General features: G+C 38.2%; 1 protein-coding gene across 2 annotated transcripts in view; it reads left to right on the top strand.

The window, feature by feature from the left end:
* Positions 1-24,320, top strand: part of DEUP1 (deuterosome assembly protein 1) — a 91,071-nt gene that overhangs the window by 33,567 nt on the left and 33,184 nt on the right. Inside the window, exons 6-10 of one of the 2 annotated variants that reach the window (XM_040977145.1) lie at positions 5,470-5,583; positions 6,494-6,736; positions 15,334-15,479; positions 18,689-18,794; positions 24,070-24,267. In XM_040977145.1, the coding sequence (XP_040833079.1) occupies positions 5,470-5,583; positions 6,494-6,736; positions 15,334-15,479; positions 18,689-18,794; positions 24,070-24,267 (807 nt within the window). The remainder of the gene's footprint in view (positions 1-5,469; positions 5,584-6,493; positions 6,737-15,333; positions 15,480-18,688; positions 18,795-24,069; positions 24,268-24,320) is intronic. The other variant, XM_040977146.1, reaches the window with a different exon arrangement.

Here is a 24,320-nt window from a genome sequence, read left to right as displayed (position 1 = left end):
ATCAACTTCTCATTGCATGCATTTTCTTAGTGTACCTTCCCTCCAGGCACTTAGTGAATTAAAACATCACTTTGATTTATATATCTTTTATATATACATATCAGCATTTTGGGACAGCTTAAAAGGAAAAAGGTTCAGACACTGCAGCTGCAGCTGTTGACTGAAACTGGAGGACACCCCTGGGGTCTGTATCCAATATATCTTTTAACGACCACTTAACTGTTAGGTACTTAAATCCCAAAGAAGCTCCTAACCCTCTTCAGAGCCCGCGTAAAGTTTCAGGTTGTTTTTTTCTTTAAAGGCATAGTACTGCCCCAATTCATTTGCCCCATATGTTGTTTATATACTCTGGACTTCTATGAGTGGCTTTCGATACCCGGAACCCCGGAACACGTGCCATGAGCCCTTAGCCTTTTTTTTTTTTTTCATGATACAGTTTCTTAGGCTCAAGGATTTCCTCCTCTTCCACCCTCCCCATTCCCCATTCCCTCTTCCCTCTTTATAACAACAGTAGAGTCCTTCAGAGTCACCAGTCCATCATTCTGCTATTTAAGTGTATCATGACATTGTAGGTATAGACAATGGCAGAAAGTCCAGCCTCCTATTGGCAAGATATAATTAACAGTTACTTTCCAGCCTTGGAGAAAAACAAACCAGCTCATTTCCTTCCCTGTGCTCTTTAGCATTCCTGCTTCAAGTCATGAAACTACAAATAGAGTCCACTCTAAATTCCTGTTATCTAAATTTAGTCAGGAACCTACTTGAGTAGACCCCAAGTAGACTTTCATGTTACCCCTCTCAATTTCATTCCTCTTGAGCCCTAAACCCCAGTAGCCCATCCCAGCCAGTGCCTTCACTTTCTCATTGATAGCAAAGAGCCTGCAACCACCCAGCCTTTATAGAAACTTTGATTTATTTCTCTCTCTTTCCTCTCTCTTTTTTCTCCTGTTCTAGCCCAGATCTTCCTTTATTTCTTATCTTGTACTTATCTTGTTTTTTTTTTATGGGGAATTATCTTTGGGCATCAAGAGCTAGGAGGTACCGGTATACTCAATATTATGGTATAGCATTACTTTTATGCCCTTTTAACAGATAGCTGAGAAAGTTATATATGTGTACACACATTATTTTCAAGATTAAAGAAAATTAGTACTTCAGGAGCTTACGCTGTGACACAGAGAGTTAAGCCACCACAGCAGTGCCAGCATCCCATATGGCACCAATTCTTGAGTCCCAGCTGTTCCACTTGTGATGTAACTGCCTGCTTTATGCACTGTAAGCAACAGTTTGACCCACTATGCCCCAACACCAGCCCCTGTACATAGTGTTCCAACTACAAAATTATGCCAAGTAAACTGGCACTCTATGAACATGCATCATGGAGTACACTCTGGCTAATGAGCTATTATAACCAGACTGGCCTCAAGGACATGCTGGTCTCACAGAAGATGCCCAGAGATGTACACTGCAATGCACATGTTTCTCACTGAAAAAGCAGAGGTCAGACACTAACACACACTTCGTTAACTTTTCAGTTTGTGCGAGAACCACAATCATACATACTGGATTTTTTTAAGAAAACAACTTTACATTTTCATTAAATACTATTTGCACATTTTAAATTTAGATTTAAGTATTTGAATAAATATGTCTTGTGAAATCTTAGTGAAAACTAGTATCAGCATCTGCTTTGCTATGTTTGTAAACATCCCCCAAATTGTAAACACACTATACAGTTTGCCTTAGATAATTATAGACAAATTCATGTACCTGTTTTTACTACCTGGAAATCTGGCTTAATTTACTAACTCGACTGCCACAGTTTAGTATTCCTTGGTTTTGCTTTGGGACAAACATTTATGCACTGGAGTGACAGCAACAGGAAGCAGCATGTAGTTACGCAAGAGCATGATAGTTTATAACGTAAGACAGGCCTCAACTAACTCACTAATTTGCCCCATGACCCTGAGGGCGGTTGTAAGCCTTACAGAACTTGTCTGTTTTATGTCAGTGGATGGTGTTTAAAATACCATTTTTGAGACATTGTGGTTGTGAAAGGGGAAAAAGAAAACTAAACACACAGTGAAACATTTGAAGTTAAAAATACATGCAGCCTGGCAGTTACCTTAATGAGATTGGCAAGATAAGAAGAAATAGACAAAGTCAATAGCAATTATACCAAATGGAGGACTCATGGGGTGGGAGTTATTTTACTCTCAATTTTTCCATGTGTATAAAACTTTCGTAACAAAAGTTCTTACAGGTTGAGGTTTGTAAAGTCCCTGATGTAATGTAATTACCAAAGACCATCTCCTCACATTTATCAGAAGCCTTTGTTTACTGTCACTTAAACTCTGATTTTAATAACTTGGCCTAGAAGGGGATTCCAGCCATGGAAAGTTTGCTCTGGAGTTCTAGGCAAATCTACTGACCTTCAAAAACCTAGCTGGCAACTCCTGTCTCCACAGAAAGTCTTGCAGTCTTCTAGGTTTCTTCATGGCTCAGATTCCTACCTATATTTTAAGCTGGTTTACTAATGTGGAAGCCTACACATCAATAAGACCAAGGGAGCCAGGGGTACCTGCCTTATTTACTCCTGCGGTAGCATTTGTAAGAAGTCGAGGTGGGTGCTCCCATAGCAGTTTCTAAAACTCTCTAGGAGTCAGCATTTTTTTTTTTTTTGAGGTTTCTAGGTAACTGACATTGAATATTTGTGTTTTCTAAAAGATATGAACTGCTTTGCTCAATCTTACGCAGATCCTGACATCCTACAACATAGATGCCTCCGTATTAAAAATACGCAGAAATTTAAAAATCTAGACTGCATTGAGCCTAATTTTGTAACCTTGTCATTATTGCTGAAGATCCTGTTTTCCTGTACCAGTTTTTATACTGTTGAGTGTCAGAATCAAAGTCAATAACTTTAAATGAACTGTCTTTATTTATCCTTGTAAAGACATTGTATATCATAACACAGTCTCATATATTTGGGATGGAAGTCTATCCTTATTTCTTGTGCCATATATTACCACCCAATTTTAAATCATACTAATTGCCCTAAAAGCTTCTTAATTTATAACCTGCCTTCATTAGTTGTTGTTTGAGAACTTTAGAATTTACAAAATTAAAATATACCCAAACGTTTTTAAAGACCCATTTCTGTTTTAAAAACATTAAATAAAATGTTAATTTTCATTTTAAGCAAGATGGAGCTTTTATGCTCTGCATGAGCATGTTTACTTTTCTGCATAGCCAATCATGCCATTCAGGTGCTCTTCAAAAGAATACAAATCAGTCTGGCCAAAGGAACAAGGTTCCAATTTAACAGGTTCTAGTAAATGGCTGACAATCCCTGCATCCTCTGCACAGGTTTATGTGGCAGAATTATTACACTCAACCCTGGAGAATTGCTTTTATATGTGCATTTCCCTACTTTAGTGCATACTGCTTGATATTTTTCCTTTCAAAAATCTTTGTGAAAATCACAAAATTGCCCTGAATTCTCTTCACAGTCCCTGGTGAACATTAGTTACTCAGTAAGTTATACTGAACTGATGCTTAGACACACCAGTGCATCGACGCCCTGTTCATATCCATATGCAATATATAGTCAAGAAACTCAGTAGCTTTAAACAACCATGCCGTCTTCTTTCAAAGCTTCGCTGAGACATGTTTAAATTCCAGGAAATGGTAGTCCTATGCTTTTGTTTGTACAGTCATGCAATATAAGTCATATCTGAAAGTAATCAAATACACAGCAACTGCGAGAACGATGATAAAATGGCCAGCCCCAGCCCCTCCTGAGAAGTAGGAATGCTCTCTTTGACATTCCTAAGACATTCCTAAAGCCATGTCCTTTGTTCATGTTTTTAACTTGTAAAGAGATTATCTTGCTTGACAACCTGACAACCGTACTGCTGCAGAGAAAGTTCAAACAATTGCATATGCTTTGTTAAACTAAGTAGCACCACCTCCTTTCCAGGTTAACTCAGATTAATACACAACTGAGGCCGAGATGTCTTTTTCTTGGATTCAGTTGGGTTTTGGCATCACTTAGACAGTATTCTTGAAAGCCACAGTGTCACTGTCTTAGTTCAGGCTGTTGCTACAGAATAACACAAATTGGCTTGAGCAACAAACATTGATTCTTCCAGCTCTGAGAGTTGAAAGTCCAGGTTCAGAGTGTCAGATTCTAGGGAGGGCCCTCCTCCTGGTTTACAGATGGCTGTCTGCCATTGCCCTCATCGAAACAGGGAAAGCTTTCTCATATCTCTTCTTATTAGGGCATAATTCATTCATGAGAATTCCAGCCACACAGGCTTAATTATTTCCAAAAGCTCCCAGTCCAAATAAAATTACACAGGAATTGGGCTTCAACACATGGATTCAGGGGAAGAATGGGAGAACATAAACATTCAGTCCAAATAGTCACTCTGTCCAAACTTCAAACAGGACTGAAGAACCCAGTTTTTGCCAAGGACCATTTGCATATTATAACATAGTCTGTGGATCATGTAAAATTATGTTAAAAATTAGCCTGTTCCTCTCTGTCTCTCCTCCTCTCTGTATATCTGACTTTGCAATAAATAAATAAATAAATTTTTAAAAATTAACCTGTTATAAATTTATTGAATTACAATTCCTACCTGCAGTTACCTTGGCAGAGCAAAACTAAAATGATTTCATGGGCATTATCATTCCCTATCCCTGCTTGGTGACAGACTGTAAAGATTGAAAGGAGGGTGCCCGGCAAGAAGGCCTAGTTGACAAATCCTTGCCGGGATTTGCTGGGATCCCATATGGGTGCCAATCTGTGTCCTGGCTGCTCCACTTCCCATCCAGCACCCTGCTTGTGACCGGGGAAAGCAGTCAAGGATGGCCCAAAGCCTTGGGACCCTATACCCACATAGGAAACCCTGAAGAGGCTCCTGGCTCCTGGCTTCAGATTGGATCAGCTCTAGTCTTTGAAGCCACTTGGGGAGTGAACCAACAGATGGAAGAACTTTCTCTCTGTTTCTCCTTCTCTCTGAACATCTGTCTTGCTAATAAAAATAATAAATCTTTTTAAAAATGGAAGGACGGAAGAAACTTCCAGAATCAGTAAATAGAATGGAACCAGTAATTAAGAAAAAAAGAAGATGCTTGCAGGTCTCTTACTAGTCAGCATTTGTTCAGAGAAATTCTGACTTTTTAATAAATTTTAATTTTACTGAATGAATGTTCAGTGCTTTTTTATATTAGGACTAAATTACAAATTTTATATTTTTCTAGCAAAAATTATTAGACAGTAAATAAATCCAATGTAAGTGATTTGATATTTAAAAAAATTTTTTTCTTAATAAGGAATACATGGATTTACATTTTTTTGCCCCTGCAAATGAAGATACACAAATGAAAGAAGCCCTGGTCATGGTAATTCAAAATGAGTAATACTCTTCAATTTATGTTTGTTCCTCCATTTTTTAAAAGGAATTTAGAGCAAAATCAAGAGAATGGGACAAGCAAGAGATACTATATCAGACTCACTTGGTTTCTTTAGATGCTCAACAAAAATTATTATCTGAGAAATGTAATCAATTCCAGGTATGTTACTTAATACTAATTTATGAATGCAAAGTTACATACTGGTAGCTTTGCCATTCAGCATGTAATCAATTTACAGACAGAAACACTAAACAGAGTAGAGTCAATGGTGAGTATGATCAGAACTTCATGAAATCCTAGAATGGTGAGTTTGCCTGCATAACTAAGGGATGATGCTTTTAAAAATGTCGTTGCCATTATGTCATTGAACAACACCTTTCACATGACCATGGGCAGGGTAATAAGAGAGTCTCGGACAGTTTGAATTATTTTTGCATTTCCTTGACCAAACTTGTAAAAGATTAATCACTTCTTCACATCTGCGAGACTGCAAAAGTATGTGAAAAATGAATAGGTAAGTTTATTTTCGTTCAAAAAAATCAAAATCTATGCACAGTTTTTCCACAGTGCACAATTTTCAAAGACCTCTCATACTTCTTAGCCTTTCTCATTTCACCTCCGAATTATCTCCATAAATTTTGCTCATTTTTCTTTTGTGCTTTTATTTATAGAAGTTTTTGTACAATAGGAGCTATTTGCCTGTTACTGCCTTCACAACTTTTCCACCTCAAACCAATGATTTGTTTTGCCTTGTTATAAATCAGAGAAACATCTTTCAACTGCTGTGTAATTGAATTCATAATTTATTCTTTCTGCAGATTCTAGATAATTTTTATTACTGTTCAGACCCTTCCCTATCCTAGATCTTTGCTTCAATGTTAAACAAATATATTTTCTCTTTAACCATCTAGAGTGGAGATTTTAACAACAAAAACTTAATTATAAAAGGTCAGTCTTCACTGTTTAGTAACACATTTAAATGCTTTTACTGTTTTACATAATTCTGAAGCTTCATGTAAAACTTAGATGTGAAATTCTTCATTTAATTTACAGTTTTCACATTTCTTAGAAACAGGCACAAAGTTACCAGACTCAAGTAGACGGTAAAACACAGAGCATGGAAGACAACAGCTGCGAAATTCCTCGCTTGATATGTGAACCAGATCCCAGCTGTGAAACCAACGAAAGAGATGAATTCATAATTGCAAAGCTAAAATCAGCTGTGAGTGAAATAGCACTAAGCAGGAATAAATTACAGGATGAAAATCAGAAACTCCTGCAAGAACTGAAAATGTACCAAAGACAGTGCCAGGTGAAGATTTATGTTTTTATTGTCCAACTCATATTGCTGACCTTAATTTGTATAAACGATGACTCCATAGGTATAAGGACTAGAAAATGTATTCTCTACTGTATGTGTAAATTCCCCTCCCGTTTCCTCTTAGTAAATATTCCCTAATTTGATGAAGAAATCAGTTCATCTCATGTGTACTTTGTGCCATCAGGATGTACTTCAATTGAACAGAAACATTATATGTATTGTGAGTGAGTATAATAGCAGTCTTGTACAAACCTTTGTGTCTAACACCATGGCCCATTAGCAGCACACTACTCATTGGACTCCTAATTTCTCTGATTGTGTGCCGTTTACTCACACGAATCTTGGCTGACAGGGTTAGGAAATCATGATTAGTTTAACCATTGAACAACCTTAGGGGAAATCATGGGGGTTATTCCCTGTGATACATCACTGGTCACTTTATCATAACAACCATTTGCCAAACACTCGCCTAGACAGTATTTTGAGGTAATTTATATTAGCAAACATGACTGATGGTTCTCTAAGCATTTTTTTTCACCTAACCCAATAATCTTTTCTTTCTACTTCTTGCTTTAATTAGTAAGGTTATGTGGCAGTCAACAAAAATGTGATCACCATTGATTTTCTTACTATAAATATTTCTTTTTCACGAATATCCAGCTATATGAGACATTCTATTGGGGTAGACATATTCTAGGGTTCTGTCTCCTTCTCTAGGCTTCATTTTCCACCATCAAACATCCAGCCTTCTTTCTGCTATTTCCCCAATGACAATTGGCCCAGCTCTTCACACTGCTTTATTCCCTGTCCACCCTAAAATACATTTTTTGAGGCTACTAACCAAGCTGACTTCCACAAGATACTCTATGGCAGCATCTTCAGTCACTGACAGTCCCAGGAGCATCCCTCGGCGCAGAGCCAGCTCCTCTCTCCCCACCCTGCCACGCTCTGTAAGGACTGTGGAGGGATCAGTCCTACAGCTTCCTCTGCCAGTACCTGCTGCTCTGGGTTCCTGTTTCCCTTAAGAGCGGGGCAGAGTCCAAGGCCCAGCTTCCTCCGTTCGGTAGCCTTCCTCAGAAACCTATGCCTCTCCACCACAAACTCCAGCTTTGTTTGCATTCTAATGTCGTTTAGAATATAAATATGAACCAATTAATCTAAACTGTAAATTGTAAACAATGATGAAGCCAAAAACTTTCCAGAAATAGAAAAGGTGCTTTCTGTGGCTTAACGTTGTTAATGAGATCAGCCGTTACACTCTGACCAGGAACTTCCAGTACTGAGCCTACCAAGCAGCCCACCACACTCTAGGTGAGTTATGTTGACAGGACATCACCAGGCACCCACTTGGTCCTGGTCTTAGGCCTCATCCCTGCCACCTGAGAGTCTGAGCTGTCTGTGGTGCCACAGGACCACCGAGCCACAAGACACACAAGACATAAGCCATTGCCACCTCTCCTTCTTAGAGTATGCTTCTTCACTTTTGTGACTGTGGCACAATAATCATGTCTTCGATCTAAAGGCAGTTTAATTTACTTATGCCAACCAACAGCCAATATCAATACAGAATGGTGAAAAATCGAAAATACGTGCCCTTTGATCTGCAACAGGAAAAGTATGTCTGCTTTCACCATTCTTATTCAGTATGGTACTGGAAGATTTAGCAAGAGGAAGAAGAAATAAATGGCATGTACATATAGTCATTTAGAGAAACAGTATAACAGAGACTATCGAGATGTGAGGATGCAGGGCAGTGTGCATCTCTACTTCTAGATCAGAGATGGACTCCCAATGGAACTGTTGAGTATAAGTTAACAATAGGATGCTGGAGTCTTGGCCAATGCCCATATCTACAATGTCAGGATACACTTACATAGCATAACAATGGACTTAGAATTGTGTTTTGAAGGACTATAGTATTGTAATAATATAGGAAAATTTGTTGGTAAAGAGGACTTGAGGAGGGGTATAGTGGAAATCCCGGAGCCTATGAACTGTATCATAAAATAAACTTTCAAAAAGAAAAAGGATATTAAAAAGAGCATCAAATTTGGACAAGAGGAAGTCAAATTATCCACATCTGCAGATGGCATAATTTTGTTCATGGAATAGCCCAAACACCCAACCAAAAAGCATTTTGAATTGATAAATCAGTTCAGTAAAGTTATAGGTTATAGAATAAACATAACTGCCAAAAGTTGCTTTTTTATATGTTAATGATGAACTCAGCGGAGGAGAAATCCCATTCACAATAGCCACACACAAACAAGATGAAACACTTAGAAATCAATTTAACCAAAGTAAAAGATCTCTACAATAAAAGTTATCCAACACTGAGGAAATAAAGCATCAAGGACACATAAAAGATAGAAAGATAGTAAGTGTTCATAGATTGGAAGAATCAATTTCATTAAAATGTCTCAACTACAGATTCAATGGAATCCCTATCAAAATACCAGTCATAGTCTTTACAGATTGGAAAAAAAGTCCTAAAATTCATATGAAATCACAAAAGACTTTAATATCCAAAGCAATCCTGAGCAAGAAAAATCAAGCTGAAAACATCACAATACCTGATGTCAAATCATACTACAAAGTAAATAAAACAGTTTGGTACTGACATAAAAACTGGTCAATGGAATAGAATGGAGAGCCCAGAAATAAATTCACATACATACAGCCAACTAATTCTTGACAGAAACACTCAAACCATATTGTGGAATAAGGATAAGCTCTTCAACAAATAGTGCTGGTAAAACTGGACGTATATAATTAGATGAATTAAATTAGATCCATACCTCTCACCAGATGCAAAACTCAACTCAAGATAGACCAAAGACCTAAATTAAAGACATGGGACTATAAAGCTGCTGAAAGAAAATGTACAGGAAATACTCCAAGACACTGGCATAGGGGACGATTTCTTGGACAAATACAAACAACAAAAGCAAAACTAAACAAAGGGACTATCCCAAACTCAGAAGTCTTGCACAGCAAAGGAAATGATCGACGGAATGAAGAGCCATCCAACAACATGGGAACAAATATTTTAAGTTACCATTCCCATGAGGAATAAATATCCCAAACATATCATTGTTTTTATTTAAAGCAACCAAAAAATAATCAGTCCAACTAAGAAATGGGGAAAAAAAAACCTTCTCAGCCCTTTTGGCTAAGATCAAGTGTGAAGAAATGGGAAAAAGACCTTAATAAACAGCTCTCAAAAAATACAAACGACCACAAATATATGAAAAAATATGCAACTTCACTAGCCATCAGCAAAATGCAAATCATAACTGCAATGAGATACACCTCCCCCCAACAGAATAGCTAAAATCCAAAGCAGAGAGTAACAAATGCTGGTGAGGATGTGGACACGGAGGACCACCTACACACTATGGTGGGAATGCAAATTAATGCAACCACTGTGAAAACCACCACGGAGATTTCATTAAAAGCTAGAAAGACTTCTCAGCAATTCCATTACTAGGTACATACCCCCAAATCTGAAACAACAATGAAAAAGATACCTACATCACCATGTTTATGACAGCTATATTCACAATAGTCAAAATTTGGAATCAGCCAAGTTGCTCATCATCAAACGAATGGATTAAAAATGTGCTATCTAGTGCCTGGCATGATAGCATATTGGTTAAGGTCCTCACCTTGAATGGGATTCCATAAGGGCGCCGGTTCTAATCCTGGCAGCCCCGCTTCCCATCTAGCTCCCTGCTTGTGGAATGGGAGAGCAGTCGAGGACAGCCCAAAGCCTTGGGACCCTGCACCCGCATGGGAGACCCTGAAGAGCTCCTGGCTCCTGGCTTTGGATTGGCTCAGCTCCAGCCACTGTGGCCGCTTGAGCAGTGAACCATCGGACGGAAGATCTTCCTCTCTGTCTCTCCTCTTTGTATATCCGCCTTTCCAATAAAAATATATAAATTTTTTTTAAAAAAAAAGTACTATCTATACACAGTGGAATACATTCAGCCATCAAAAAAAAAATGAATTTCTACCATTTGCAGCAAAATAAACATGACTGCAGAACATCATGTTGAGTGATAAGATGACACAGAAAGACAAATACTTCACATTCTCTTTTATATGTGGGAGATAAAATTAAAATTTAAAAATGTCCATGTATGTCAATATTGCTACAAATACAGTTTTGTGAAATTTTGTCTTATACCTCTGTAAAACCAGTGGTTAAGAATGTCATTCTACTACACTTTTAATGATTTCTAATTACTTTAAAAGGTACTGTATATATGTGAAATTGTAAAGAAAACGAAACACAGAAATTTAACTTCTATTTTACAGCTGGCAATGTATTGCTAGAGTCTAAACCACGATTCAAAAAATGAGACTTTTTTTTTTCCTAATTCCAAGTTATTCTTTCCTGGGCTCTGGATATACTGCCCAGACAGGAGTTCTCTGCTTTTCTCCTTCTGGAGGTCATTTTAGGCTATGGTCCCTACAAATGTCTTTTCCGCTCAAGCCGGGTTTTTCCCCCATTTTGATTAGTTTGCCTGAAACATTTCATTAATCCAGATGACAAGTCTAGTTCTACCCAGCATCTTTCCTTCTAATCTCCTCTAAGTCAGTTCTACTGGAGCCACCTAGCAGAAGCACGCAGTCTCACAGACTATGGAGCAGCTGAGCCTCTGGCTCCGTTGTGGACCAGACACGGCTGCACTTACACCTGTGTTCTGGGGAAGGCGCACCTCCGTCCCCCTCTTGGTAATGCTTTCCTTCAAGAACCCCATCTTCTTCCTCCTTAGATCTTTATCACTGACATTTTTCCAGGTAGTAGAATGGAATAATCTCATTAAAAGAAAATGTTACAAATCAAGGAAGAATATACATATTAACATAAATCATTAAGTTAACATGTCCAGTTCTGATCACCATCTCTCTTCTCCCTCCAAAAAAAAAAAAAAAAAAAGCCTGTGCTTTTCACACTTCTCTTATTGACAAGCAAAGAAAGAGGGCATGTAGCCTGGGGATGTGAGGGGGTAACAGGAAGTTAGACCCCAACCAGCTGCTGGCCAAGGTCTCCCTATCCTTTACTGATAGTGCGTATCTAACTTTCCCTCCAGTCCACCAGCTTTTGACTGACCACCCTTCTAGGATTTTTACAAACTTGCGTAGCTTCCAGATCCTCTTGAGAAGGCCAAGGAAGCTGCCTAGGCTAAGGAAAGCCCATGTTGTCCACTTTGATTTTCCTTTATGTATGCATACGCTCATATACCTAATAAGTTATTGAAATTCCTGAATATGCACTAACACAACAAATACCCACATCATCAGAGAAGTCTATAAAACTGTGAAATATGTGCACTGATACTGATTCCATAGGTTGCAAAACAACAGTAACCAATACCTCATTGTTTTTCCCGGTAGTAGAACTGATTAATCTCTGGAATGATTCTTGCCTGCCCGGGCGTACCCGACAATGCCTAGATTCTGAAACTTTGGGTTTCGGGAGGGGAAGGAGTGCTCCACGCATTTTGTGGGTAGAAACTACACATCCTGAAATGCACAGAGCAACCCCCAAATGAAGAATTGCCCAGCTCAAATGTCAGAAGTGTGGGACTGAGAAAAGCATTTCATTGTACTTTGAAAATGTTAATTTTCTCATATTCTTCACCATTAATTCTCTGAATCTATTTTGTGCTGTTTTTCCATAAATTTCAATATGGTATTCATACTGCATCCATAAAGAAGTTACATTCTTACTCAAAAATAGTTTTTTTTACTTAGAATATTATTAAAATGTGACTCCATGTTTTATATTTTATAAAAGAATTGCATGTATGAAAAAGTAAACCAAATTTTATACCAAAAAGTCTGGTATAGTTTTAATGAAGGGATTTTTAGAAAGTAATTTGGTCCAAAAAATTTAATATATCTAAAAGATAAGATTTATACTTGCAGGAAAATGTTATATATAATTTTGATCCATTTTAACAAAAAATAATGAAAATAATGTAATGCCTTTTATTTAGCATTTTCCCTATTTTGTTTTAAAATTTTACTCATGTTTCATTATCTTAGAAAAAATGCTAAATGAGAAAATACTTATCATATTTGGTAGTTGAGTTTGAAGCCTCAAAAAAAGTCACCATTCCTCTCAACCCAGTAGGCAAATTTCTCACTAAACAGATGGGCCTTAAATTTCATTTACAAAACCTATATCTTAGCAAATAGGAATAGTTAGAAGTAAATAATAGTGTAACCACATGTATTTGGGAAGAAATTTCTCTTTTTACAAAAGTGTTGCATGGCAAAGTATTCCACATCTTGAACATAAATGCAAAAAGACAACCATTTCAACTCGAATTACTGTCATTTTACAAACATGAAATTCTCATTAGCTTATCACATATTTTAATGCCATATGCATCTGAATTTTCCCATGAAACACATCTTCTCACTTATCTTTCTACAACCTTGAAATATGTCAGTATACATATTAATTCTATCACATATATTTATTTACTATGCTACACTACATTCACATGTTTTAAATGTGCTGTACTTCCCACTGGAGGCTAATGACAAAAATAAAAATTGTTCTGCATTTTTCTAATCTGTATCAGGAGAGTTAACCATTTTTTGGTTGCATCAATAAAGTACTTATAGCAACCCAAATGAAGGAAAATATAATGAAAGCCACCAATCGATTTTAAGATTTTTGTAGTTAGGTTAAAAAAAGGATTAAAATTAACCATAATAACAGTATATATGCTATTAAAGCCAGTATATATCCAAATATTATTATTTCAACATGTAATCAATATGTAAAATTTGCCAATGAGATATGTTACTCTTTTCTAACACAAAGTTTGAAATCTAGTATAGATTTCCACTCAAGTCTCAATGTAGATGTCAGTATTCATCTGAAATACCTGATATGTAACTTAAAAAGGTTCCAATAATTAGATTAAATAGTAAAGAATCATTTTTCTGAATACTTACACACAATTATATATAATTGGTCTATCTTTTCATGCAAAACAATTACCATTTCAAAACTAATAAAAACAGTGATTTTTATATCAACTTTAATTCAAACAATTCTAAATTTATCAATATCAACAGATATTTCAAACATTTCTTATGCTTTTATAGCCAATTTACATATCAGTGATAATCAAAATATTTTCATATTCATTCACCTGTCAATTCATTATTACAAAAAATTCCCATTCTTCATTGCACCCTGGTCTCTAGGACTCCTGGAAAATAGTGTATATTTGAAGTGTTTTGGTTAATAAAATGGCTTTTTTTCTTCGGTGAATTCATTATGTTCTATGCCATATGTATAATACAATGAGCAAGAAATCATACATCCATATAAAAGCTTGCACTTTGAGTTTTATAGCAGCATTATTCATGGCAGCAAACAAGGAGAAACAACCCAAATATCCATCAAATGGTGGGTAGATAAGCAAAATCAGGCAAATCCATGTAACAGAATGTTAATCAGCCGTATATAGGAGTCAACTACCAACATATACTGCAACATGGATGAGCATTGAAAGAACTTAATGCTCAGTGAAAGAAGTCCGTCCAAAAAGCCACGTATCGCATGACGGCCTGTGTGTTATATAGAAAACAGTAAAATCCATAGAAGAAAATTACTCATGAGGTCACAATCATGAGCCTCACTGGGAACACGGCACCACCCAGCAAGCCAATGAGTTTCCCCAGTCAGCTAACTCTTATTTGCACTGTAGTCATTTCAGTCTTCTTCACACTCAAAAATTAAACTGTCATACCCAACCTTCAGCTGTCCTTCTCCATTAACATGCAATGTTGTCTTTAATCTCACAAAAAAAATTTTTTAAAAAGAAGAAAATGTATTTGCAGAACACAACAGCCAGCCAATCTCACAGTCTCCCCACATCCAAAACATAAATGTGTCTACATTCCATCTTGCTTCTTCCTGGGGCAAGACAGCAGAGAATCTTCTGCATTAGGCAGTTCTAGTGCTTTGGGACTCACCCCCTCACCTGCTCAGTAGCCTGCCACCCTCCTCCCTCCTGATTGGGTCGTCCTCAACACCTCCTACCCTTATTAACAAAACACTACACCCGCAGTATTGATGGTATTTCCAGTTACTGACTGACATATAGCTACCACTGGAACCATGGTTTGTAACTCATTTTCTTCACTGGTTTTGCCATAACTCTAGATTATTATCTTTCCTAATTGAGAAGCATATAGCTAATTTTATGTATTGTATTTTATTAATATTTTCATATTCCATTCTTTCAAGTTTGCATGTAATTTGACCATATCTGTGTGATGATTTGATCTCTGTGTCATTAGACTACAAGCTCACTAAGGACAGATTCTATGTCCATATCCTCTAAGCCTATAGTGAAAGTTTAGAAAATACAAATGTATTTGTTGAATAAATGAATGAAGGAACAGAATTCTACAAGACAGAAAAGGCAGAGAATTAAATTATCAGTTCATTTAATATTAGACTGGTCCATACTGTTAAATATTTTTAAATGTACTCTGCATCATAGTATCAGAAAATAAGCACTGAAAGGCTTGGGTTTTCTTTGGTTTAGGTCATGGAAGCAGGACTCTCAGAGGTGAAAAGTGAGTTACAGTCACGTGATGACCTCTTGCGAATTATAGAGACGGAAAGACTGCAGTTACACCGAGAACTGTTAAAAGCAGGAGAGAACCAAAACACTCAAGAAAACAAAAAAAGGTATTGTCTTTACATGTGAGAGTCTGAGAAGAACTGTTCCAAAAATGATACTAGAATAATTAATTCTTCAGCCTTTCAGAGACTAGAATCAAAATCTATTTTGAATTACCATGCCATTTATTATTGACAAATACTAAATATTAAATGTAATCAGTGTTATTTTATCTACAGAATTTACTTAGTGCCGACTTATAGATATTTCTGTACCAATGAGTCCAAGATTTGCTTCCTTCATTCATCAAAAAACAATGCTATAGACTTGATATCTTATTACATATATACAGAGTAATGCAATTAGCCTCATATTTTTCAAATGCTTACGTTTCTAATCTCCTATCAATCTGATACTAATCTTTTCACTTGCTAATATTGCATTTATCTTGGCCTTGACAGTAACACTAAGAGGTTCTATTACGACATAATTCTCTCCTCTTTTAGATTCAGGCAGATATTACGTAACTACAAAGCCCATAGGACTGCTCAGGACTATTCAATGTCTGCTTGGGAGTAAACAGTTTCCCTGCTCCAACACTTCATCGATGCTCTTATTTTCCTTAAGGCACAAAACGTTCTCAAAATCAGAAAGCTAATGCCAGACCAATGATCGAATTCCAGAAACTCAACAGCCATACAGTATGTGAGGAACATTGTAATGAAAGTTGATCACATTGTAATGAAAATTGATCACATTGTTTTAAAGGCAGTAATTATTTCTTTGAAGTTGTGGGACCTGCTAGCATTTTTTTTTAAGTTCAACATTTAAGAACAAATGGCAAATTAAGACCTCTAAAAATGAACTATCCCTTTGCCTCGCTAAGAATAGCAGATTGCCTGTCAGCCAGTCAGCATTATTGAGGGCTTGGTAAACAAGCAATAGATCATCATCCCTGACCATTAGTCTGATGGATATGTATTATGCGTTCCAGTGTGATGAGCTTAAGAGAAATGTCTTCACATGCAGAAAATGTATGTGAGTGTGCCTACAACATGAGCCGCTGCACAGGAGGGCGCCCTGCTGAACCCGTGTCTGTCAGGGTTTGTGAAGAACATCACGCAGGTCCTTTGTAGGGCTCCCGCAGGGTCACCACTGCAGTCCAGAAGCTGCCAACCTTTTTCCAACACCTGATTTGATCTGTAAAGCCATGTGCTTACCTACTGAGCCAACATGAACGCTCTGCTTGTTTGCCATCCTCCACCTAATATGGTTTTGGCTTCAGACGACATCTTTCTCATTTGGAGGGTTTCTGTCAGTTCAGGTATTCTGAGCTTTCATGCAAAGGTATATATTTAACTTTTCACAGCTTCCCAGTGTTTTAACCTCCTCAGGCTTCATATCTGATGGAAAATTTTTGAAGCCTTTTAATCTGTTTTCTATATGGATGCCATTTTGCTTTATTATTTTGGTTTCTTTTATTCAGACTGTTTCTTTCAAGGCGGTATTAAGGCGAAGCAGTACATTCTGTCTGGTACTGGGAGTAGACAAATAATAGTTTTACAGAAGTGGTTATGATTTTATTCATTTTCAAAAACTTTCTCAATAAATAATGGCAAGAGTTTATTAGTTTTTTTTTTTCAGGCTGTAGAAGCACTTTTAGGTTGATAGATCCTGAGTTATTAAAAATGTTTCCAACTACATTTTCCTATACGAAAAATATTAGCTTCTTTATTTATTCATATTAGCGTAATTATTGCTTTGCTTTTCAAACTTGTCTCCCTTGAAGTTGACATTTGTTATCTTAATGTACCAAACTTTTCAAGTTCACCATGAAGACTTTGCAGTCAATCTCGAGTTCCACTCTCTAAAATTGCTTGGGAAGAATTAGAAAATAATAAATTTCATTTTTTTCCCTCTTCCAAACTGTAGCAAATCAGAAAAACTTAAGTCCAGTTCTGAAACAACATTTTAGAAAAATGTTGGACAAAATATGTTGGAAACAAGAAAAAGAGAGAAAATGTGTAGGATTTATTCTGACTTTATAGAAATGGGTATTTATTTATACACAAAGAGGATTCTTTTAAACTGCTTAGGAAATAGAATTAAACAATGTTATTTTGATGCAGAAAACTGAAATCTTTGCATAGTTTTCATGCAACTCTACATTTCCCCTGAACTTTTAAAGACCCTCTTGCACCAACACATATAGGGAAAGAAGACAACGTACACAAAAATGCTCAATTCGGTTTTGCTTGGGTAATAACACTTCAGTGATGCACTGTGCCCACAGTGAACATATCTATCTAAAAATCAGAAGAAAGCAGCCTGACTTACACATGTACCTCCGTGACGTCACTGTGAACATTCGTTTTTATTTTAAACCTTTTGTGATTGCTCCATCACTACTCAGGTTTTGCTTTTTTATTGTTTTATATATGTGTTTCTTTTATTGTTATATGTATGTGTTTTTCACGTGGAGAACTTTTATAAAGTTCTTTGGAAATCAAAAATTGCATTCACCTGCAAGTGAATATAGCCCTTCAAACAACAGACTCCACTGGAGAGGCAGGCCTGGCTTCCAAGGGGAAGCGTGCTGCCCTCCCCACCCGCTCAGCTTTGGTCTGGAGTGTCAGTGGCTGGTTTCCCTAGCAAGCCTCCTACGGAAGCGGACATGGGCTGCTTTGCCTTTTCATCTTCGCGGGGGAATTACATTTTCTTCTACAAGTTTGTGCTTTCTCTCCGGAATTAGTATGTGGTTGCAATTCCATTTTATAAACTCAGCAGCTAAAGAATAGATGTGTTTGAGGTCTCTCAGCTTAGACTGTCAGATTTAATCACTCCTGATCACTTTTATGAGGTTGTTCCCCCTCCGACTGCTCCTGACAGTTATTTTCTGCAGCACATTAGCAAGTCGGGTGTGCTTCCTTTCTTAAAATGGGTTCCCTGGTGATTATAGGAAGCAGTCTTTTCTTCTTATCCAAAATTCTAATCAACATATTCAGTCCCAGGATTCTGCCGATGTTTAGTTTATAATTGAAATTTTGTATCAAAATGTTACCTCACCTCCCCCACCCCCATTAAAACCATTTATACTCAGTGAAAGTTGTAAATACTTACAGGATCTGACTGTATTTGAACCTGCAATTTCTGTTGCTAGCAATTTTCTAATCTAATGATCTATTTATGAGGCCAACGAGGGTCGAAATTAACAATATACCCGTAACAATTTATCAAATTAAAATTCATTTCTATTCATTTTATTTTTAATTTGTAGACTTGAAGCATCTTATTCACCTTCTATTAAAGAAACAGAAAGGAAAAGGAAAGAGCTGTTTGTAGTGTGCCCAGATCAATCAAATCATGAAAAAGAATTAAACAAGGTATGGAAAATAATGAGCTCCATTCCTCCAGGAAGATATGAAACCTTTGCCTATAAATAGGTAAACAATTTCCCTTCCCACTTTGTTCTTTTCCTTCCTATCTTTTTTTTCCTAAGATGACAATCTCCCAATCTAATAATTCTGATATTCTGATATTGTTCCACATGGACACAAACCTGAACCCTGCCATTGCAAGACAGTGGAACATGGAGTCTGGGCCTCTGCAAGAAGCAGCCTTTATCAGGAATGTTAGGAGCACAGATTCCAGCACTCCGAGGTCATGATGAGGACTCCATGGGCCAGCAATAGCTGTGCTTCAAACTGCTCTTGCCACGTGCCAGTTCAATCAGTCCTCACAACCATCTTCTACAGTGAGTCCTAACCTCCTGCTTTAACATTTGAGGAAACTAAAGCATGGACAAGTTTAGCAACTCCTACCAACATTCACGTGACGAAGGTCAGATCTGAATCGAGGCAGTCTGGCCCTCAAGGCCACACTGCACACCCTTCCCATCCCAGGGATGGCACACAGAGCCAGCTTAGAAGACAGGGAGTGAGTTCTGACTGTGTTGTTGCTCACACTCACTTTTTCCAGGGAGCTCCTGACATGCGCTAGCAGACTCCCATGAGCTAGGGCTCCCAGGATGAAGAAGAGCTAGCACTGTATCTGCAGAGACTTTAGGTACCTGTCTCATCTGGATCCAGCAATGGCTTTCTTTCCATGAGTCTAACACTGCTGCTATCCATCTTTCTGGTCTTGAGATTTGAAGATCAAAGAGAAGACTCATACAGTTATAAAGTGTTATAACTATAAACACTTATCAAAAGTTACACAAACCTGGACATGATGTAGAATTGTCAACTAGTGCCCTGCACATATGGTTTATGAAAATGAATAGAAAGTGAATGAATTGGTATGAGGCTGGGTTACCCCATAGATGTATACGGCCATAAATTCAATCATTGGTGGTAAAAATTTAGCAAATGTGTTTTTGAGAATCTGGTAGTACTAACATTAGCTTTTCTAATATCTGTGGGAAACACAATAATGTGAAAAACAGAGCCTGACTGCCAAAGAGTCCACTATCAGAGAGCTAATAGGTGTTACAAATCAATGTCTACCTCCCTTACATTGTAAACACTTTAATACCACATCCCATGAAAATGATTGTATTGACTGAAAGGAAACTTGCTCTTTACTAGTGTCCCCAGAGCACACAATAAAGACAAAAGATTGATTAAAGCCTCCTAAAGTATAACTTCATTATTCTTAACATCACAGATTAAGATACAAAAAAATAAAGCTTGAGGGGCAGGCATGGTGCCTTAGTGGGCTAAGCTTCTTCATACAGTGCCACAATTACCTATGGGTGCCGATTCACATTCCAGCTGCCCCATTTCCCAACCAGTTCCCTGCTTGTGTCCTGGGAAAGCAGTCGAGGATGGCCCAAAGCTTTGGGACCCTGCACTCACATAGGAGACCCAGAAAAAGCTCCTGGATTCTGGCTTCAGATGAGCTCAGCTCCAGACACTGTGACTATGGAAGATCTCTTTCTTTCTATTTCTCTCTCCCTCTCTGTCTCTCCTACTCTCTGTGACTCTGCCTTTCAAATAAAAAAAATAAAATAAACCTTTAAATCAGTGAAACTGTAAGTGAAAAGAAACTTCTGATTTTGCATAGTTTTTACATAGAGAAAGACTATGAGACACAAACCTCTTTATAGGCTCTGAGAGACCACAAGATTGCAAAACGCTGAGCAGAAAAAGGAACAAATGAATCGCAGCTAAATAGGTTTTACTTCCAGGAAGTGTTTGTGGGGAGAAATTTCATTTTTTTATAATAAAACCAACAAGAGGCCTATTCATGAATCTTGCAACTGTTTTTCTCTCATTTTTTAGTATAAACTGTTTTTTTAATTTTCATTTTTTCATAATACAGCTCCATAGGCTCGGGGATCTCCCCTCCCACATTCCCCATTCACCACTCCCCCGCTGTTTTCCCCTGTGTTGTTACAATAGTATAGTCCTTCAACAACACTCACAAGTCCATCATTCTGCTATTTAAGTGTATCATGATATTGTATGTATAGAAAATGGTAGAAGTCACATTTTTAATTGAGCCAAAAGTCATTTAAAACTCAGGCAAATCAATCTCCTTGTAGTGCAGCATGTTGTTTTACTATCCAAACAGCATGAAGACAATAAAAGTAGTTTTGTTCCTTTTTCAAATTTTTGCATTTCAAAAGTTCCATTCCAGGAGGAACATGTTAAATTACACACCACAGGGATGCAATCAGTACATCCAGGCTGGAACAAACTGCGAGATAATCCTACTGTTTCATCAAATCAGTTGTAAGGGGCAAGCAGGGAAACCTAAGACCTGTGCCTGTGACACTGTCCTCAGGCGAGGACGTTGGTGCTACACTCTCCTAGCCTCTGCCTTCGCTGTCACACTGCCTCAGGCCCCGTCAGTTTTCTTCTTAGTGATTCTGAGACATTATCCAAACCTGAAGTTCTAGAGATGTTAGTAGTAAGATAGAATCAGATGAGCGGTTGTGGCAGAAAGTCTGGTGATGTATGAACTTGGCCGTTAGATTTGTGTTCTTTCCACGTTAATGAGTGCAAAGCTGCTTGAGGCATGATCCTATAATACCCAGCTATTTCCAGTGTGTGAACCACCTTTTAAGATCCTGCCCACAAGAAATGAAGGCACACAACGGGGTCAGGTCACATGTCCTGGTCTAAAACTGCCTTTCCTCAGGAATGGGACTCTGCACCATGATGTATCTGAAGTTTTTAATGAATGTGCTAGATATAAAGATACTGCACATATCTACTGAGATGTTGCCTGTTGCGTACTTAGACACACAGGAACACACACACACACAGAGAATGGTTTTGAAAAGATATGTGAGCCTGTCTTGCGGGGTGGAACACATTTTGATCCTAATTCAATTAAACAAACTGAAAAAGCATTTATTACTGCCCAAATGGCTGATGAATTTTAAAAACTGCTCATTTTTTGAAGATATTATAATGGCATGCCATTAGAGAGCACAAGCTCTCTTGCTTTTAGAGATAGATGCTAAAATGTTTAAAGCTGAAATGAAAAGCTCTATTTTAAGATTTATTTATTTTTATTGAAAAGTTAGATATACAGAGAGAAGGAGAGACAGAAAGATCCTCTCTCTGCTGGTTCACTTCCCAAGTGGCCACTAAGACCAGAGCTGAGAGCTTATCCAAAGCTAAGAACTGCGAGCTTATTCTGGGGTTCCCATGTGGGTGCAGGGTCCAAAGGCTTTGGGCTATTCTCAACTGTCTTCCCAGGCCACAAGCGGGATCTGGATAGGAAGTACAATAGCCAGGATATGAACCGGCACCCATATGGGATCCCAGCATGTGCAAGGCAAGGATGTTAGCCACCGGGCCACCATGCAGGGCCTGAAAAGCTCAATTTTAAAAAGTGGCCTGCACAAAAATTAGGTCTCAGATCACCTGAGATGAGGTTTCTTTGGGGATCCCCCCAACTGAATCATTGGACTCAGAACTCCAACCATGGGGAGAATTACAGGTTCCATGGTCTGATCATGGAGTGCATGTGTCTCAGGCTTATCCTCCTGAGTGGCTTAGATGGAGCAGTGGCCAGCATATCCAAGTGCACTGGAGTCTGCAGAGGACACCTGGTATACAACAGAGGACAGAGGACAGAAGAAATGATCAACTACCCAACCAAGTATTGGCAGTGAATATCTGAGCAAAAAGAGACTCTAAGGTGGACTATATCAACCAGTGGATTCTGGAGAGATTTCATCGTGCTTGGAATGGCGAGATTGGCAGCAATTCAGAACTGTTGAACTATCAAAACCTCTTGAATAGGACACTTAGAGCATGCCCCACATCGGAAACCCTAGGATGGCTTCGGTTGGCTGCCATCCCAGCGTACAAAGATGTTTGGGAGACTGGGTGTGGCTTCTCCCCTTATCTCCCACTTCCCCCAGATACAGGAAAGGGGCAAAAAAAAAAAAAGAGAATGTGGAAATAATGATCTACCCACCTTCCTATAGTCCGTGACCCGTATCACTCCAAGTAACTATATGAAACTCATCAAAATAAGTCAATAAATACATTTTCTAAAAAGTGGCCTGGGTTCATTCATACAAATCTCTCTGAAGATGGCCTTTTCTTATCCTCTCCAGCTTTATTTTTCATAACTTGTTAAGGACCAGCCACTTCAAACTCCGTGTAGTTCATGAGGGTGCCTTGCTCTGACTAACATGCCTTCCCTGCATCTCTAGCTCCTTCATGCCCTGGTCTGATGACTGTCCTCTGGGCATCCTGGCCTGCCATCCCCGAGCTGTGATCCTCACCCACTCACCTCAGTCACTGAACCCTCTGCCCTCTCCTGCTCACTGATGGATGCAGCACTGTGCTACAGCTGCCTGCTGTGTGTGCATTTCCCTCAATAGCTGGTGATTTCTTTTTTTGGGGGGGGGTGGCAATCTTTGATTCTGTACTTGATCTCTACCTTTCACAGGTTAGAAACAGTGAGGGGTTTCTAGAAAGATGCTAAGACACTGGAAGCACAATGGGAGAAGGAATGGAAAGCAGAGGTGAGATCTGGGAAAGACGGAGACAGAATTGACCAAGGGCGGAAAGCAGCCCGAGACAATCGAGAGGCTCCCAACATGAAAGCTGTAGCCAAGATGAATGTCATAAATAAAACAACTTCACAGGCTTATGGGGAGAACGCAATATGTTCTTATTGACACTTTAGGTTTTGAAGATTATCATAACATACTCCTGAAAAACCAAGTGTCTACTCACAAGCAATTCAGCAATAACTTAGTCCAAAAATAAAACACCAAATTAAAAACCAGGAACTATGTGTTCTAGTCCCATCTCTGCTAATTATTAGATTTATAACTTTGAGCAAGTTGCTTAAAATCTTAAGCCATTTTTTTTTCCTCCATAGAAAGCGCTTAATAGTATTTTCTTCACGTTTTCATCCAACTACCTCTGCAAGTAGTATCTGTTGTAAGTCATGACTTGCATGCAGTGAAAAATGGGAGAAATGGAATTTTGGGATTGGGAAGAAAAACAGTAAGTGAATCACTAATAGAAGCATCTGTTTTTATTTAGAACTGGCCAGAGAAGGAGGGGACAATGGGGCTTGCCAACGCTTCAGGACAGGAGAACTGAACATAACCAATAGAAGCAGCAAACTCTATAATTAGGACAGGATTTGTTCTTATTTTCTGGTCTGTATCTGCTGCAGATAAGAAGCCAACTCTACCAGGAGGAAGAGTACCGCAGTTGTGAGCAGGAAAGAATGCGGAATGAAATCTCTGACCTAACAGAGGAACTCCATCAGAAGGAGATCACTATAGCAACTGTCATGAAGAAAGCGGCCCATCTGGAAAGACAGTTAAAAATGGAATTAGAAATAAAAGAAAAGATGTTGGCAAAACAACAGGTATGCGAGTGGCCAGAGCAGCGTCTTTTCCCCAGTGCTAAGAGCAGCCTGCA

This window comes from Ochotona curzoniae, unplaced genomic scaffold, assembly GCF_017591425.1.
Source record: "Ochotona curzoniae isolate NIBS_2020 unplaced genomic scaffold, NIBS_Ocur_1.0 contig_2723, whole genome shotgun sequence".
In the NCBI taxonomy this organism is placed as follows: domain Eukaryota; kingdom Metazoa; phylum Chordata; class Mammalia; order Lagomorpha; family Ochotonidae; genus Ochotona; species Ochotona curzoniae.
Note: the sequence above shows the minus strand (reverse complement) of the source record. Positions and strands in the feature narration are given on the sequence as shown.